At 42.1% G+C, this 16,127-nt stretch overlaps 1 protein-coding gene across 1 annotated transcript in view; it reads left to right on the top strand.

Annotated features, from left to right (window-relative positions):
* Positions 1 to 16,127, top strand: part of LOC148817542 (uncharacterized) — a 130,234-nt gene that overhangs the window by 7,296 nt on the left and 106,811 nt on the right. The window contains exons 3-4 of the mRNA XM_088938429.1: positions 686 to 795; positions 14,526 to 14,630. Of these exons, the coding sequence (XP_088794555.1) occupies positions 686 to 795; positions 14,526 to 14,630 (215 nt within the window). The remainder of the gene's footprint in view (positions 1 to 685; positions 796 to 14,525; positions 14,631 to 16,127) is intronic.

Below are 16,127 nucleotides of genomic sequence, written 5' to 3'. Positions count from 1 at the left end.
AGGTTCAACAAAGTTTTGTTATCGAGTAAGTCTTTCTTTCTGCCTTTTTCTTTTCTTCTTTGCTGAACAAGCAGCTACACTGCCACCTCTCATCAGTTTAAATGCAGGGTTTAGCTGCATTCCCCCCGGCAGGTAAACTGTAATTTGAAATAATCACCATCGGCAGCACACCCGAGGCTGTATGAAACGCTAGCACTGGAATGACTGGAGTGCAGTCTGAGAGCCGGGCCTCCATATTCTGGCCTTAGAAGTTCAAGGAGGCCTTTCAAGCCAGGGTTTATGACTCTGCCTTCTCATGTGTGCCTCCTGTCGTACACAAAGCTGGCTTTGATGGTCATTCTAGGTGATGATTCAATCAGGCGATAGAAACAGACTGAGACGTGTGCTGTCTGATAAAGAAGGAACAGTCACTGAAGTGCTAAACCTCAGGGACAGGGAGAGGGAGAGAGTGTATTGAGTGTGGAGTGCAGAGCAGGATGTACTCAGCTTAAAGGCTAAGTCCATTAACTTATAGACATCCAACTATGAGGTAATAGGTCCTGAACTCTACCTCCTCAAAGCCTGAAAATGCAAGAGTTGAAGAGATCTACAAGTAGGAAGAAATGTCAATTGGGGTGCAGAAGTGATGTGCACTGTATGTGGTGTTTTAAATAATGAATCCAGAGTTTGTGTCTTTCTGTTTCAGGACTGCCTATTACACTGCCTACAGACAGGTGTACAGAAAGGAATATCAGACTGTGTACAAGTGCTGTCCAGGATGGTCACAGCTCAACGGCGAGGCCGGCTGTCTTTACCGTGAGTGTCCTGAGAGCTTTTGCTCCGCGTTCAGTCACAGACTTCGTACATCTCCCCTGGCATCTACTCTGAGCGCTTTAGTTTCAGTTGTTATGCCAAGATTGTGTACCGTTGAAATTGAATGTGCAAGATGGGAAATGTGGATTGAAGATCATACGAAGTATGCGTTTTCCCATCTAGTCAGACCAATGTTATAGCAGATCCATGGATTCAGAATAATTTGCCAAGGAGATGAGCTCTTCACTAAGCAGATGCACCATGTGCATGACTCACTCCACACATCGCAAACAGTTTACACCAGCAGGTACCTTATAGCATATGTTCTTAATATTTCAAGTACCACAGGTCACATCTGATATTTTATTGATTATCAATGGCAAAATATGTATTTTCGAATGACTGTTTTTGATAATGAAATTATCATATCATAAGATGATAATTGCATCATAAAATTCCAATTCATTGGCAGACAAACTGCCTTCCCATACGCAAAAGTCCTTCTGCGGATTAATAAAACTGTAATGCTTAAGAAAATAGATCTTACGTTGTACTAATAAACTATGCTTTAGTTCTAATTGAGTTAAGTTGTTTGCTGCTGTTTCAAGAGTGAACCTTTCAGTAACTTAGCTCAAAGAACTGTGGAACTTTCTTAGCTGAAAGAACGTTGCTGTAGAACTGTGGGAATAAAACACAGTTTATAAAACTCTTATGATGAGTATTGGCTGTTGTCTTGAACCCGAGAGCCAGGAATAGGCCACAGGGCAGGACAGGGGTAGGGGTGAATGTCGGAGGTGAAGAGGTGCAAATCTTTGTTTTGCTGCAGTTTGGGCTAATTAATCAGACGGCCTTCGCCTGCTGTCTTCAATAATCACGCAAGAGGCATGGATGTGATCCCCGTTTTTTTAATGGCAATGTGATCCCCATTATTATTGTTCTATACAAAAATCCCAAAAGATAAACTAACCAGGGTAATTGAAGGCAGGCTTCCCCCTGCTGTTTATTTGAGGCCTTGCTGAGCGCTTGGCTGAGGGCGGCGAGCAGTCAGAGATGCCTTGACAGTGTTTGTCTTAGCTCCAGGGAGCAGAGTACCTCTTGTCTCCCCTGTTTCCAGGGCCGCTGGCCCTGCTGGCTCCTGTTTCCCTCGGATGTTGGCAGGCTGCTGGAAGATGTTGTGAGGGTCCTGACGTGCCGTAGCGCAGGGAGTGGGGGTGGAGGCGGCTGACAGATCATCTCCATTAGTCTAGGAGTGCCCATAAATTGCAGGGCGAAATTTAATCCTTTGTGAAAACACAAATGCGGCACCCTGTGATAAACTCTAGAAAAGCTCTGAAGAATGCTGTTTGCTACTAATGATTTGTTGCATTTTCGTACCTTTCTCTACGCTTTCTCAGAATCTCCTGAGCCGAAAATGGCCCAATTTAGAGGGGGGAACATTGTATCCAGCAATGTTAAGTTTTACATTTGCCGTGTCGGGACTGTTTTTACTTTAAAGAAAAAAAATATTTTCTTGAAGTAAACTTTCATTTCTGATCAAGAACCACTTTTCAGTTTCAACAACCTGACTGCGTAGCTTATTCCAGACTCCCACAACCCCCGATGTCAAGAAGTGTCTGCTGTTCACAGTTTTAAATGCACTTCCACACGGCTCATGTTTCACTGTTTATTCTGAAGAAAGTCCTTTAAATATCACTGCTTCGTTAAATATCACCACTGTGACGATGAAAAGTGCAGAGCAGAGAAGGACCACCTGCTCTATGGAATGCTGAATACTGCATCACCCATTTACCTCATCCACTTCTTTTCCTGCTCCTTATAAAGCTTAAAGGAAAGCTCTCTAAGAATGTCATCCAAGCCAGATTTTTACTGAGCTCCAGATGTTCTTGCGCTGCATTTTATCTGCTCTTGTTTATGGAAAATAAGAAGCCCCTGGATTCGAACACACTCATCCGTACCTACAAGGGGCCAAGCTGTATAGCCCTCCTGAAGGCCACTCTTCCAGTGGCTTTGCTCTCCTTCCATCCACGTATTGCAAATCCTTGCACGTTCTGGCCTTGCTCTGCCCAGGTCTCTCCCACACTGCAGTATTGTAACAGGACTGCTGTGCTCTGGGGCTGCCTGTTCTGGCAGCTCTGCGGGTCCTCATCAAAGGGCTTAGCGAACAGGACTGATGAAACCTGGCTGGAAGCCTTTGATAGGATTTCATGGAAGTAAGGCCAAGTCACATAGCCTGAATTCCTCCGACTGCCCCGCAATGAAGACTGCCCCCCTGCCCCTTCTGAGCGTACATGCCTACCTCACAGTGCCCTCTGTTTGCCCCTGCTCCACACCACAATCTGTTATGTCTAACCTATTTGTAACTAGCAGCAGGCACTGCCCATGCCAGGACAACAGCAGTCATGCTGGGGGATTAAAGGCTGGGAGAGGGTGAGAGAGAGTCCCTCGCTTCTGTTTTTCATCAGAGTTTCATTACAGCCTTTCAGCTCCTCAATGCGCTCTTTGTTTTAGAAAAAAAGGGCGCAGTATTAAATTCTAGAAGGATGAAATAGGTTGTCTTCTCGGTAGGAGCCGTATTTGTTTTGTCCCATTCCTGCTCGTCCCTTGAAGTTTCTCTGGCTGCATTTTGATCGCTGCTGCAGTGCCGTTTTCTCGAATGTAAGCTAGAAGGTCAAATCCCAGCGTTGATCGCTGCAGCCGCTGATGCACGGTCTCGGCTCCAAAATGAAATGAGCATAATGAAAATGCCTAAATGCCACTTCTGGATCTTTGTTGACCGGGTGACACTGCGATTTGCACAATCCAGTTCTTTCCGTTTTCTGCTGGATTAAGCAGCATAACAGGAAAAAAGCAATCGGCATCTTCAGTAACGGTAGTCTGAGACTGTTTTAAAGCAAAAAATCCCCCCTAGAAAAATCCATTCTTGGACTCCACCACACGTCAAACGAGAGAAATTGAAACAGTTTTTTGCAATGCAGCACACAGGTCTGTTAGCCGCTCCCATGATGAAGTACGGTTAATCGTCTCTTCAACGGCCAGCGCCTCCTAGCACTATCCCAGTCCTGCCACAGCCACCAAGATCAGCTCATATTCAGAGCAGAGGAGCAGGTGGCACAGAGCTGCACGTGGTTCTGACTGTCCTCAGTTCAAACAAAACACAGTTGCAAACCAGTGAGGGTCATGACCCTGATAAGCTGCTGAGCCTCGGTGTTGGGAATTGTCATTGCAGGGCACTGCCTCACTTTTTGCAGGCATTGAACCATTATCCTCACAGCTGTCCATTGCCCATAGGCATCTGCTGAGCATCTGGGTTTCTGGAGAAAGTCTTAAGGTCTTCTGTAGACACTTCTACCTCTTCCCATTTCTGGGAAAAAAAAAACATTTGCTGAGTTTGCTGGACGGCATCTTCATTTTTGTCCCCCATATCGGATTGACTCTGCGTCTCCCTGCCTGTCTCTTTCCTTTTAACAGGCTGGGGGGATTTCGAGCAGCTGTTCTCCTGCGAGACACTATGCGATTTTGCTTTTCTAATTAAACATCCCACTTGACATGGCATAGCTGGAATGCCTTGGCCCGCGCTGGTGTTTCTGCGCTTGAAGACATTCTGTTCTTCTCCTGTGGCGGCTGCTGGTCAGCGCGGGCGGTGGCGGCGAGGCTCAGCTCCGTCCGCCAAGCCCGGTCGAGAGACGCGGGGTTCACAAGCTAATGCGCTGTCCTGGGAACAGATCCTGCTATAAAAAGAAAATGTGGTTTCTGTTCATAATGCATCGGTGTGCCAAGAAATGTATCTCACCCATTTAGTAACATAGGAATGCTTCAGTTCTCTAGTCCGTATTACTTCATCACAAGTGCTATTGTACTGAAGACATTTTAATATCAGCACATCTGTCGACAGAGATAAGTACAGTCATCAGATCACATTATGTGCCTTTACATACTTAGCACAGTCTAAAACTATTTTAATTGATAAATTAAAGTTGTTAGTTTCTAAGTGTAGCAACACATGGTGTAACATTTCTTGAAGCCAACACTTTGACAGGTCAGGGAACATTTAGTTCCCATTTCAGTTAAAAAATGGTGGTCACCTGTCTTGAGATCCGGTTTTCAAATACCTTCTTTTTGACCTTTTGTGTGACATACAGCGGTATTGAGAAAAACGCTGACTCTTATTCTTCAGAGTTAAACTTCAGAGTTAGTTTGGTCAACATAGCAAGGCCCATACTGGCTAGGACTCCATAATATGTTTTGGGATTACATACAAATTGAAGTCTAAAATAACATGTTTAGTTTCACTAATGTGCCTGTTCGGGATTGTCATTTTAGACGACTATGAAATTTAGTATCTTCCCCCCAGTCCGCTGATGTTTCTTGTCTTTGAAAGGATGCAGCCGGGCTGATAACCACTGCAATCACCCCCTTTTTCCGGCAATTAAAATTCTTTCTCATACAAAATGAGAAGAAGGCACAATGCTGGGATAAAGCATCATTGACTGGTGTGTAGTTCAGGGCCAGAAAGCAAATGAAATACAGCCCCTGTGTTGAAGAGCTGATGGAGACAGAGGCAGCAGCCGGTCACTTGTTTTACAGACGAGGCTTTTGCCTTGCAGGAGCAAACAAGAAGAGCCCCACACACCAGGACTCTCACCTGTCAGTGTGGAAGGGATCCCTAATGATTAGCATGACATTGAGGACACTGGATTGAGTTTCAGCAATATTCATGACAGTTGCTACTCCAGATTGTATTCTGCCTAGAAGCAGTCAGCCTTTGTCTGTCAGTGTCAGAGGATTAATCATTTTATGGAGGTGCTAGTACTGTATTTTCCATCACTAAACCCAAAAAAGTGATTAACTCACATTTGATTTTCCGTGATCTTCAGAGTGATGCTTCTGCAGTCAATAAAAATCCAAGCACTCCAAAAAGTTAGGACTGTGTCCTTATAATAATGTGTCCATTGTTTCATTCAACCATTTTTGCAAAGTTTTTGAAGTCCATGAAGGGCTTCAGAGCCATTTGTTACCTCAGCTCAAACTGTGCCTGCCTTACAAATGCTGAATCTCTGTTCAGGTTGTGACCTGGGTCTGAGGTTCATTGTCCTTTTCGTTGCCCATGATTGCTGCTGAGTCCTGGGTGGTCTGAAAGGCTCCTGTGTGTCCAGAGGCTGGTATTGTGCTGAGAAGATGAGTTTGAGGTCAGGCTTGGGATCTGGGGAATCTGGAGGTAGAAATCTGGTCACATTGTTGAAGCCGGTACCCTGGCTTCTTTCAAGAAACATCTGGATGAGATTCTTGGACTGGTTAAATGCTAACAAACAAACCAGATGGGCTGCATGAGCTCCTCTTGTCTGCAGTGTTCCCTACATGCCCATGGGAATCGCTCTCTTTGGGAGAAGGTCTTCCATATCCTGACTGATCTGGTTTCCGTCTCCCAGCTCTGTATCTTATCTTACTGGGTCTGCGTGATGATTTGTCTCTAGCTTTTTCCAAGATTTGCCCAGTCTGATTGCTCCTGACCCCTTCTGCTACAATTCCTTTCAAACTGAAAAGCCGATTAAGCTGCATCTGGGAGGACAATACTAAGGGACCATTTTTTTGAGCTATGTCTTGAAGTATATAAAAAGCCCCACATCACCTATTGCCTGCAATAAGACCTTTGTAATAACATTATTTTTTGATGACATTGACAATGATAATGATGATTCAATTTGAAATGATTACGAGATTAGACTTTTTTGGAAAGGAAAATGCTCTTTTCCTGTGTTAGAGATGTAATTAAATGTCTGGTGATCTTTCAGAATGGACAGGAATCAGTTTGGATAATGGCAGTAGTTTGACTCTTTAGTTTTAAAGCCAATTCACCAGTGAATGTTATACTGTACTTCATTACACACTGCCTGAAATTCCCCCTTCCCCCTTAAAGGAGACATAGTAAGGCTTAAGGAGACCCGTTACTGTTGGATGTGTAAAAGTTCCTTGTGTTTAAGGAGAACTGTCCAATAGTCATAAGTGGCATAGTACTTGACAACCTGATAAAACCCTAGAAGATTAAGAGGCCGAATTGGGTACTTCACATTTCTAAGCCCTACTCGAGAGCCTCTGCTTTCAATTAAGCAGCAAGGAGCTAACAATATCCAAGAATGGGCCTGAAAGTCAAAAATGGGGACTGTCAATATTGATGTATAACAGCAATAAGCCTTTAACAGAGGTAGCTGCTACAGACAATGTGCTGATTTGCTGTCCTTGTTAGCAACTGAATGGAAAGCTTATCGTTAGACTGAGCGAAAATCCCTGCTAATGACATAGAAATCAGGAATTTTGTGTACCCCTGGGTGGCCTGAAAGTCTGGCCGGCAATATCATTGGTCTCCTGCTGCACGACAATGGAATTGGTAACAATGGCAGAGGAGACAGTGGCAGATCAAAGTTACTCTTTCCTGTTTGTTTCAGTTTTGGTGCCTCTAGAGAAGGCAGACGTAGAATTGTGTACTTGTCTTTGTTTTCTCCTTGAGAGTTTTTTCAGTGAAGTTAACCAGTCAATTCTGAGCCCAAATATGACAAAACAACAGACATGCTCCTGAATGAAGCAAAATCAAGGGTTTCAGACTCTAGAAAAAAAAAGGGAGAGTTTACAAAAAAGTTTACAAAAAATGTAGCAAAGCAGATTTTTTTAAATCCTGAAAAAGCCTGAAGACACCAATGCCGAAATTAAGTATTACAAATTTCTAGTGCTGCTTGATTGCTGTACTGTGTATGCTGAAGAGATCATTCTTCTTAGCTGTTCACTTTTTATGCCACAGAACAGACGTAATGAATGGCTGCCAGTATAACTGATTCAGTCTGGGACACGCTACTAATTAACAGAAGATAAACTGCAGTTTTTAATATTGCGTACCTGGGAAAAAAGTAGCTGTTCAAATATTAATGATGCAGTTTTTGTTCGGTACTTTTAAAACCCTCATAAAATATTACTATCAATGTTTTTGTTAAGTTAATAGATTATGCTGGGAATGGTAATTTAGAAAAGTTGGAAGTTAACACATTAATATATTTCAGGGTTATGGAAGATTTTAACTCGTATCTCATCTCAGAGGATCTTAGGACGTACAGGACCCTGCCTGGTAAACTGTGATACTAACAATGCAGAGGAAAGTTATGGTATACTGTAAGTGTGGTAAAATTATAATGAATTGCATAACTGCCATGCAGTTTTAATGGATACAAACTATCCAGATGAGCATGTGATGTCGGAAATGTCTTTATATCCAGTTTGGATTGGTTCAGGCAGATATGGGCTCTGCTCAGCTGCTGGGCTGTGTGTGTGAACCATGGCATCCAGAGGGAAGTGCATTTGTTTTCCAGATGAGCTCCAGAATGGAGACCTGCCATGTCTCAGCAGGTGTTATGCACCGGGCTGACACTGGCGCTGACAGCCTGATGAGAGGAACAACACCAGCATAATCCAAGGGAGTGCGTGGTTGTGTGTGTGGTCATACTTACTGAACAATGTGGAGTACGGACAAAACAGACAGGGACATCTGACAAACAGACATTATGGGGCGGCTGTCACAAGGTAAATGACACCTATTCTCAACCAAATGGCATATAAACATACCCACGCAAACAACTGTGCAATTAAGAGTTGTCTTTTTTATCTGGAGATCCTTAGCTAATTATGGTTTGCTTGACAACTCTTCGCTGTCAGCAGGCAAACATTTGAATCAGACCTCTTTGAACTCCGAAATGTTTACTTAGCTTCTTCAGGGTCTTTGTCTATTCAGACTGCTGGGTTTTCAACACGGCTTGTTTTTTGTGTTCAAAATGTTTTTCTTTTAAATTTGGCCAAAATACATTTCCTTTGACACAAAAGTAACAGTTTTTCCTCACAAAATCATCATACGGTGGCCTGGCGATGCAGAGGTTGGCGTTGCTGCCTCCCTGTACTGAGGCCTAGGGTTCAATTCCAGACCTGGGGTTTGATCTGTGTGGAGTTTTGTATGTTCTCCCTGTGTTTGCAGAGGTTTCCTCCAGGTTCTCTGGTTTCTCTCCACAAACAAGCTGGTAGTTTATGGCTCCTGGCTCTTTTATTCAATTGTCCAGAAGTCTTTTATTTTACACATTCCATTGCAATACAAAACATGTCTGAGGTTTCAAAATCCTGAGACCACAAGACTTCTACTAACGACAAAGAGCACAGTATCTACTGGGGAGAGCATTAAACAGCCTCAACTTTAAATAGAGCTCTACACGACCAGCCTCAGGCAGGATTTATAAGGTATTTTTACTTCACATTTGTGCATAAAAAGTCAGCATAGAAATTGCAAAAGAAATATTGCAGTTTGGGTTGCTAGTTGCTAGTCCATCCCAGTAGCTCATGTAGCCGTTTTCAGAATATTCCCAGGGATTCAGCTTCAACAACGTGGCTGACACTTTGTTCCAGAAACCCTCTCCTCTGTGTGTCAAGAAGTGCCTCCTGCTGTATTTTCAGTCCTAAATACATAACCTTTTACTTTCAGCTTGTGAGACGGTGTCTTTGTTTTATTGTTGAAACTGAAGACTTCTCTTGAGTTCTCTATACTAATACCTTTGAAAAATTCAAAATGCCTAAATCCCCCCATAGCCTACTGTGTTCAAGGCTAAACAGATCAACCATAACAGTTATGTTGTAATCTACAGTGAACATGTGATTTTTAAATGAGATATTCCTAGCGTATCATATCGTATTAGTCTCACTTCCCCTGATTGCTGTGAAGGGACTTCTACTGATTACCTGTGAATTGAAAAGACTGATACATGCTTCTAAAGACATTGTGTGTCTGTTATTTTGTATGGACAATGAGGTAGTAAAACCACAGAACTATTGACCACCTGCTCATCTCACGCTTTTTAATAAATAAAGGAAAGCAAGCAATATTGACCTCTTGCCTTTGTGTGAACTGTTAATCCACTCAGCCAAGGTTCCTTCATGACTGAGCAAGACAATCAGGGAGACAGCTGGGAGTAAGTCTTATTTAGCTTGGTCTGGAGCAGGGTAGGCTATGGGAATTATTTGAAGGGAGATTATGGATGTCAAGAGCAGTCTAACAGTGACTCGGTCAGGAGCCAATGTCTGTGAGCTTCACAGAATTGCAGTGTTATGAGAGACCTTAGCTTTCCAGCAGTCCACTGGTATTACAATGAAGACTTCAGAGGTTACATTAATGTTTTCCCATCTTCTTGCACTGAAGGAATATGGCAACACTTAATCCTGGGATTTCTATCACACTGAAATAATGTTCAGGCTTATGGGGCGAACAGCTGTAAGTGATGTAATGTCGCCTCCAGATGAACCACTGGACATCATAGAGCATCATACGAAAGTTATAAGAAGGAGTCTGGAGAGCCGTGTGGCTGGTTTCTATCAGTCAGCTGCCTTTCAGGGGCTGAGCTAAACGCAAGTCATTCAAGGGCACAGTTCTCGCTTTGCCGAAACCTTGAAGGGCTGCAAAAGGTTGAAAGAAAACCTGGAGGTATTTTGTTTCCTAGTGTACAGTTCATCTTCCTCTTTTTAAGAGGTTTTGCTATTCAGGTTAGGATCTTGGCAGTATGACGTACATGTCCTTTTTGAACTCCATTGTTTTGTCCTCTCCAGAGTGTTGCGATTTCTCTGTCAAACACAGTTAAGAGTTTGCTATAAATGTCCAAATAATTGTACAGTGTTTTTCAGTGTTTCATTTATAAATGCAATGTATGCAGTCAAATGACTTCCTTCACCGTGTGGTGTCCTTCACCACAAACTCACCAATTTCTGCCCTTGAAACAATTATCATTTTGACCACCTCAGAAGAATCCTCTGAAATGGAACTCCCATAGATTCCAAAGGTCACAGTTGCCCATTGGGCCCAGGTAACTTACAGTACTATATTGATTAAAGTTGCTATGTGTACCATTTCTTGACCTAGTGGTATAAGAATATACAGTAGGTGTGTTTAGATGGAGCTTGGCCACCCCTGTGACAGATAATGCTTTAGATAAATTGACTGATTCACTAGACCAGGAGGGTAGACAGTGCTTGTGTTTCACAGACAGAAGTTTTTGTAGGGGTCGTTCTCTGTGACCAAGTACTTATGACAGAATTGTCCAGGTGTCAGTGTGCCAGGTCAGACAGGAGTGGGGTTGTTTAGGCTGTGCTCTGTAGTTAATGCTTGGCACTTCAGAGGACTTGCAATCTGTTAAAAATAATAGAAATTATCCTATTGTGCTCATACACACAAGCTTTGTGTTGTCAGTTTCCATTTGTCTTTTTGGCAAGTCTTCAGTAAAATGTGCTTCTGTTACACAGCTTGAAATCTTGGGACAAAAAAAATGCTTTTAAATGGTTGTTTAAAGATCATTTAACCAATTTTTTTAGTGTTGATTCTTCATTTGCCAAGATGCCTGCTTTGTGCTCCATCCAATGGGTATTATTTGTCAGGTCTGGCATTTAACCACGTTTGGTTCAGATGGTTACAGTTATAAGTCATCAAATTAAAAGTCAGCCATAGCGATGCAACAGTTCAGTGTGCTGCAGGATCTGGTGATTGAATTTGTATTTGAATGACCAAGGTCAGGACCAAATATTGAAGGTAATAATAAAGTTTGTATGAAGGAAGTGGTTTTTTCCCCCCACTGCTGCCATAACGGTCATAACGGTCAAGGCCCAGGACAGAAAAGCATGTTTACTGTCTTTTAAAACCCTTAAATCCCAGCAGTCATCATGCAGTCAATGCAGATAAGAATCAGATCCTCCTTGCTGCTTCTTTGAACCTTCTGCTGTTCCTCTGACTATTCTGCTGCTTCCGAATCCCATTTTCTGAGCAGGTAGATTGAGAAAAACTAATCTCATGGACTGGAAGAGAAGAATCACGCTGAACATACAATTGGACAATGAGGACAAGAAATGGATAGCAAGGGAATCTCTTTTGAATCGGGTCAACCCTTTGGAAGTATTTTAAAGTAGGACCTGAGGGGAAATTGGAGGAATTACAATCTAGCCTCCAGATCCATCTGGGAGGAGGTGATTAAATATCCCCTGGATTTTCAACACACTAAACCTCTTTCAGAGAGGCAAGTGAGTCTTAAACTCAGACTTAAAGCTGCGTTTGTTGTAGCAATTGGGAGACAGTGGCCTTAGGAGATTAGCAGAAAAGATTTGGCCTGTTCACTTACTTTTGTAGTATTACTAATTCAGACGCTCGCGTAACATGATTAAACACTGCTGTGCTGACAGTATTAGCATGTGGAGTGTACAGAGAATAAATTCCTCTGCACAGATGTCAGCTGTTTTGGAGTAACAAGCACTTAAAATGTTTATTTAAAATCAGTTCTGCCTCCAGGATTTTTATACACTTTTTTAATTGCTCAGCACACCTGACCTTCACATTCTGAGACTGAGAATCCACAGGCCATTACTAAAAATCCCTGGGTGCATCAATCAGAGAAGAGGGTGCAGTGCAAGCGTCAGTCTTTGACCTTTTCCCATTTGCAGGAGGAAACTTAGAAACTTAAGTTCATGATGTCAATCCAGAGCTGAAAAAGGGGAAGAGTAAAATATTACTGAATGCTGTTTTTGTTAGGCTGAAGACAGTTAGAAAGGTGAAATAGCAAGTGACTAGAAGCAATTAAAGCCATTTAAATTGTTTATTGAAACAAAATAATTTGTGGTTTACAGGCAAACCTTAAGAACTTCACAGTTAATTGTTGAGAAAACAAGAAACATTGTTAACTCTAAAATTAATGTTTCTCCTCTGCACATTATAATCTCTGTTACAAAAAAAACAGTGTTTATCTCCTGGAAAAATCACAGGAAATCTCTTTTTCAGGCTTTTGGTAGTTCATTTAAGTCACTTTTGTACAAACAAAGGTTTCTGCTTAAACTAATATTGTGAAAAATGCAAGTCTGTTGATGATCATATTTTAATATGAAACGTTTGTTTGGTTGGACATTGTGAATTTGTGGCCTGGCCTCACTTTGAATTTGCGGATTTTTCAATTCAGGTATCCTCCTGGTTAAATACATAAACAGATAATTTTCACATACCCTGCTATGCATATTAGTCACATTGTATAAAATTAGCCCCGTAGAAGATATTAGTGGATAAATTTTATCATCTCACCTCTTAACGCTACTGGGCTAACCTACAAATCCTAGTTGGATTTAACAAATGTATTCAAGGTTATAAGCTATAGTCCTGAGGTGTATGTGTGGAAGGTTGTTTTCCTAGTTTTAGAAAGTGTTAGTTCCTCAAATCTAACAGTGGATTATCATGTTAGACTGTATCGAGATTAAATCAATTTGTAGGTATTCAACATAAAGTTGTCTTCAGTTTTAAGGTATTTGAATCCCTATAGAAGAGGGTTTGTGACTGACAATGATGCAAAAACTCCTGAACAAAAAATTAAATGCAGCACATCTCATTCATTCTTCATTTCGAATATCCCCTTGACCATAACGCAGGAAAACATAGTTACCAGTGTGAATGACAATGCGTATAAGACGCATAGTAAACAGACAAAGTTGGTCATGCTGTTGGCAAATCAGCATGATAACAGATTACCATGCAAAAATGTCATTTATTTAACTGTGAGCAAAAAGCAACTGATTGGTCTTGTGCTGAGAAAATGTAGCAGGCCACAGCTGATGTATTTCTTCTGTTCATCAGCTGAAATGGGTGAGGAGAGGCAAGGGTAGTGTGTGATTTTTGCTGGAATGAATCACTATCTGTTACTCGCTGCCTTGTCTGCAGTGCCAGAGAAAAACCAGTGTGCTCCATCCATCACCAGCTTTACTTTGTAGCCTGTAATGTGTTTGCTAAAGGAGATCAGGGGGCCTTTGGACTGTAGGTTAGGCTAACTGACTGTCAGTGTCTGATCTCACGAAGAGGATAAATTAAAACAGAGGATCCTGTTTGAAAATGAAAGAAGCAGGCAATCTGAATTATTTTTCTCTTTCAGTCTTTTTTTGGTTTGTTTAAATACTTGCCTATGCTGTTTGTTTAAACATATTTCTCTGTCAGTAGAAGCTCTAATATTTGTCTTTTATATTTGATTGCTGTATTTTTCCCCTAAATACAAAACTAGCCCCGATTGGCCGAGGGTAATTCGAAGAGCTTGGCAGCACGCCCAGCTTGAACACTGATAATTCGAATGAGGACAGCCGTTGGGCTTCTTACTTGTTTGAAATTGATTCAGGTGACATCTGCTTTCTCCCTCTGCCTTGTTAAGGCCGGCGATCAGTCTTTTGCCACAGTAAGTTAGCTCTGTTTAGGTTACAGAATCTGTAAGAATGAATCAACTCAGTAACTTTTGGGATTAAATGTCGACACTGGACAAGTTAGAGTAAACAGCAAAACCTGACAAATGGGTCCTATAATTAGATAAAGAAAATCAGAACCTCTTAGTCTTTTTTAAATACCATACAATATCATGATATTGCTTTACAATATTCATATGCGCTCCATATATTATTTGTTTAATCTCGTCTTTAAAAGAATTTAATATCAAGGGCTATTTTCACAATGCATATTGGGTAGCTGCTCGCTTTTACAGAATGCGATCAGGCAATATCTAAATATAATGTCCTGAAGAGCTTATTGCAAGCACTCTGTTTCTCCTTCCTTTTCACTCTGCCTGGGCTTCGCTTCGAAGCCTGGTGGTGCTCTCGGGAGAGATGTGACTGCGTGCCTGCCGCTCCTGTGACAGCTCTCTTTCGTGGTGTCTCCGCAGCCCTCTGCAGTTACGGCGTCTGCTTCAACGGGGGTCAGTGTGTGGAGGGCACCTCCCAGCTCTGCCACTGTCCGGCCGGATTCCACGGGCCCAGCTGCCAGTACGGTGAGTACAGAGCAACCCGCCCCCCCCGCCATGCCAACCTCTCCAGCCCAGCGGACACTCTGAGCTTTAAAGGGCAGGGTGGGAGTTGGCATTGACATGGGGCACATGACCCCTGGCATACCAGCTCAGCTGCAGTTTGTGCTTTGTTGCCTGACATGTGGGATCTCTCAAAGGTAGGTAGAGGATCTTCAATAATTGAAAAAGCATTAGGATTCCACTACACGTGTGTTCCTCGGTCCCAAGAATCCCTGATCATCCTTTTCAAACCTTTTCGTTTTGTTTCAGCTAATGTAAAATGATCACCTTCTAAATTTCTGCAGTCTTAGTGCAGTGTAAATTAATCCATTACTGGATAGCTGGATAAAACTAGACTTAACTGCAGATAGGAAACACTCTAATAATGGATTTTCTGTGCATTTCCTGCCTTCTCTGTACATCTTTGAGTGTGCAGCGGGTCAAATTGAGTTAGTCTGCTCTCTTTTTGAACTCAATCAGGCATCTAAGGGACAGTGGCATGACATCTCTTCTGCGGAGAGCATTAGATAGCTTACAAATGAGAGAAGGCCATTTAGTTTGTTGTTTGACCCATCTTGCCCATTTTGGTCATTGATCCAAGAGACTCATCCAGCCCTTTCTTGAAGAGGCCAGGGTTTTGGCTTCAACAAAATAGTTCTGTAGCTTGTTCTGTATTCCTCCAGCCCCTTGGATAAAAGCATGCTTCCTTTCCTTGGTTTCAAATACATTTGTTATCGGCTTCTTCTCAGACATTGCAAGCATATTCGGTATTGCAGTTCTTATGCTCCGACACAGCCTTGTCCAACTTCCACCAAATTAGTTCTTGCTCTTCATTCTGTGCTCCCATGGTTATCTGAAGTGCCACTCCTGCCTCTGGATTTATGGAATTCTCCAGACATTTACCAGCTTCTTTCTCCAATCCCATCTCCTGATGTTCCCTGGATTTCATACAAGTTTGTGTTATAAATCAGGAATGCAGAATTTAGCTTTGCACTGAAAGCTTAATGTGTTTAGATTAGCTATTTTTTTAGATTTTAAACGGCTGCTTTAAAACCTGCTGTTGATGTGTATTCATGAACGGTGCACTGGAACTCAAATTTATTTATTTTTATTAGTTTGATTGACATTTTGGCTGAATGCATAGTTCCAGGTTTTAATTCATCATGCAATAGTGGTGCTCCACAGGGCCTGTTTATTTTTTATAGAGGTAACCATTCAGAATGAGTTATAAGCTGCAATGGTGTTGAGCTACCTTTTGCATGAGTCACTTTGTTAGGGGATATTTCATGTGATAATATCAGACCTGTCACTCTCCTAATGTGTGGTCAGACTTCTCCTGTGTAGCTCCTGGCTTTGAGATCTTTGATCTTGGCCTCGTGATTTTCTTGAGTGCCATCTAAACATATACTGTAGCTAGAATCATGACTATGTAACTTTTGTGCCTGCTGCTCACTTTCAAAAACATGTCATTATGGCCACTGT

Source organism: Atractosteus spatula, chromosome 20, assembly GCF_055471065.1.
Source record: "Atractosteus spatula isolate fAtrSpa1 chromosome 20, fAtrSpa1.hap1, whole genome shotgun sequence".
NCBI lineage: Eukaryota > Metazoa > Chordata > Actinopteri > Semionotiformes > Lepisosteidae > Atractosteus > Atractosteus spatula.
Note: the sequence above shows the minus strand (reverse complement) of the source record. Positions and strands in the feature narration are given on the sequence as shown.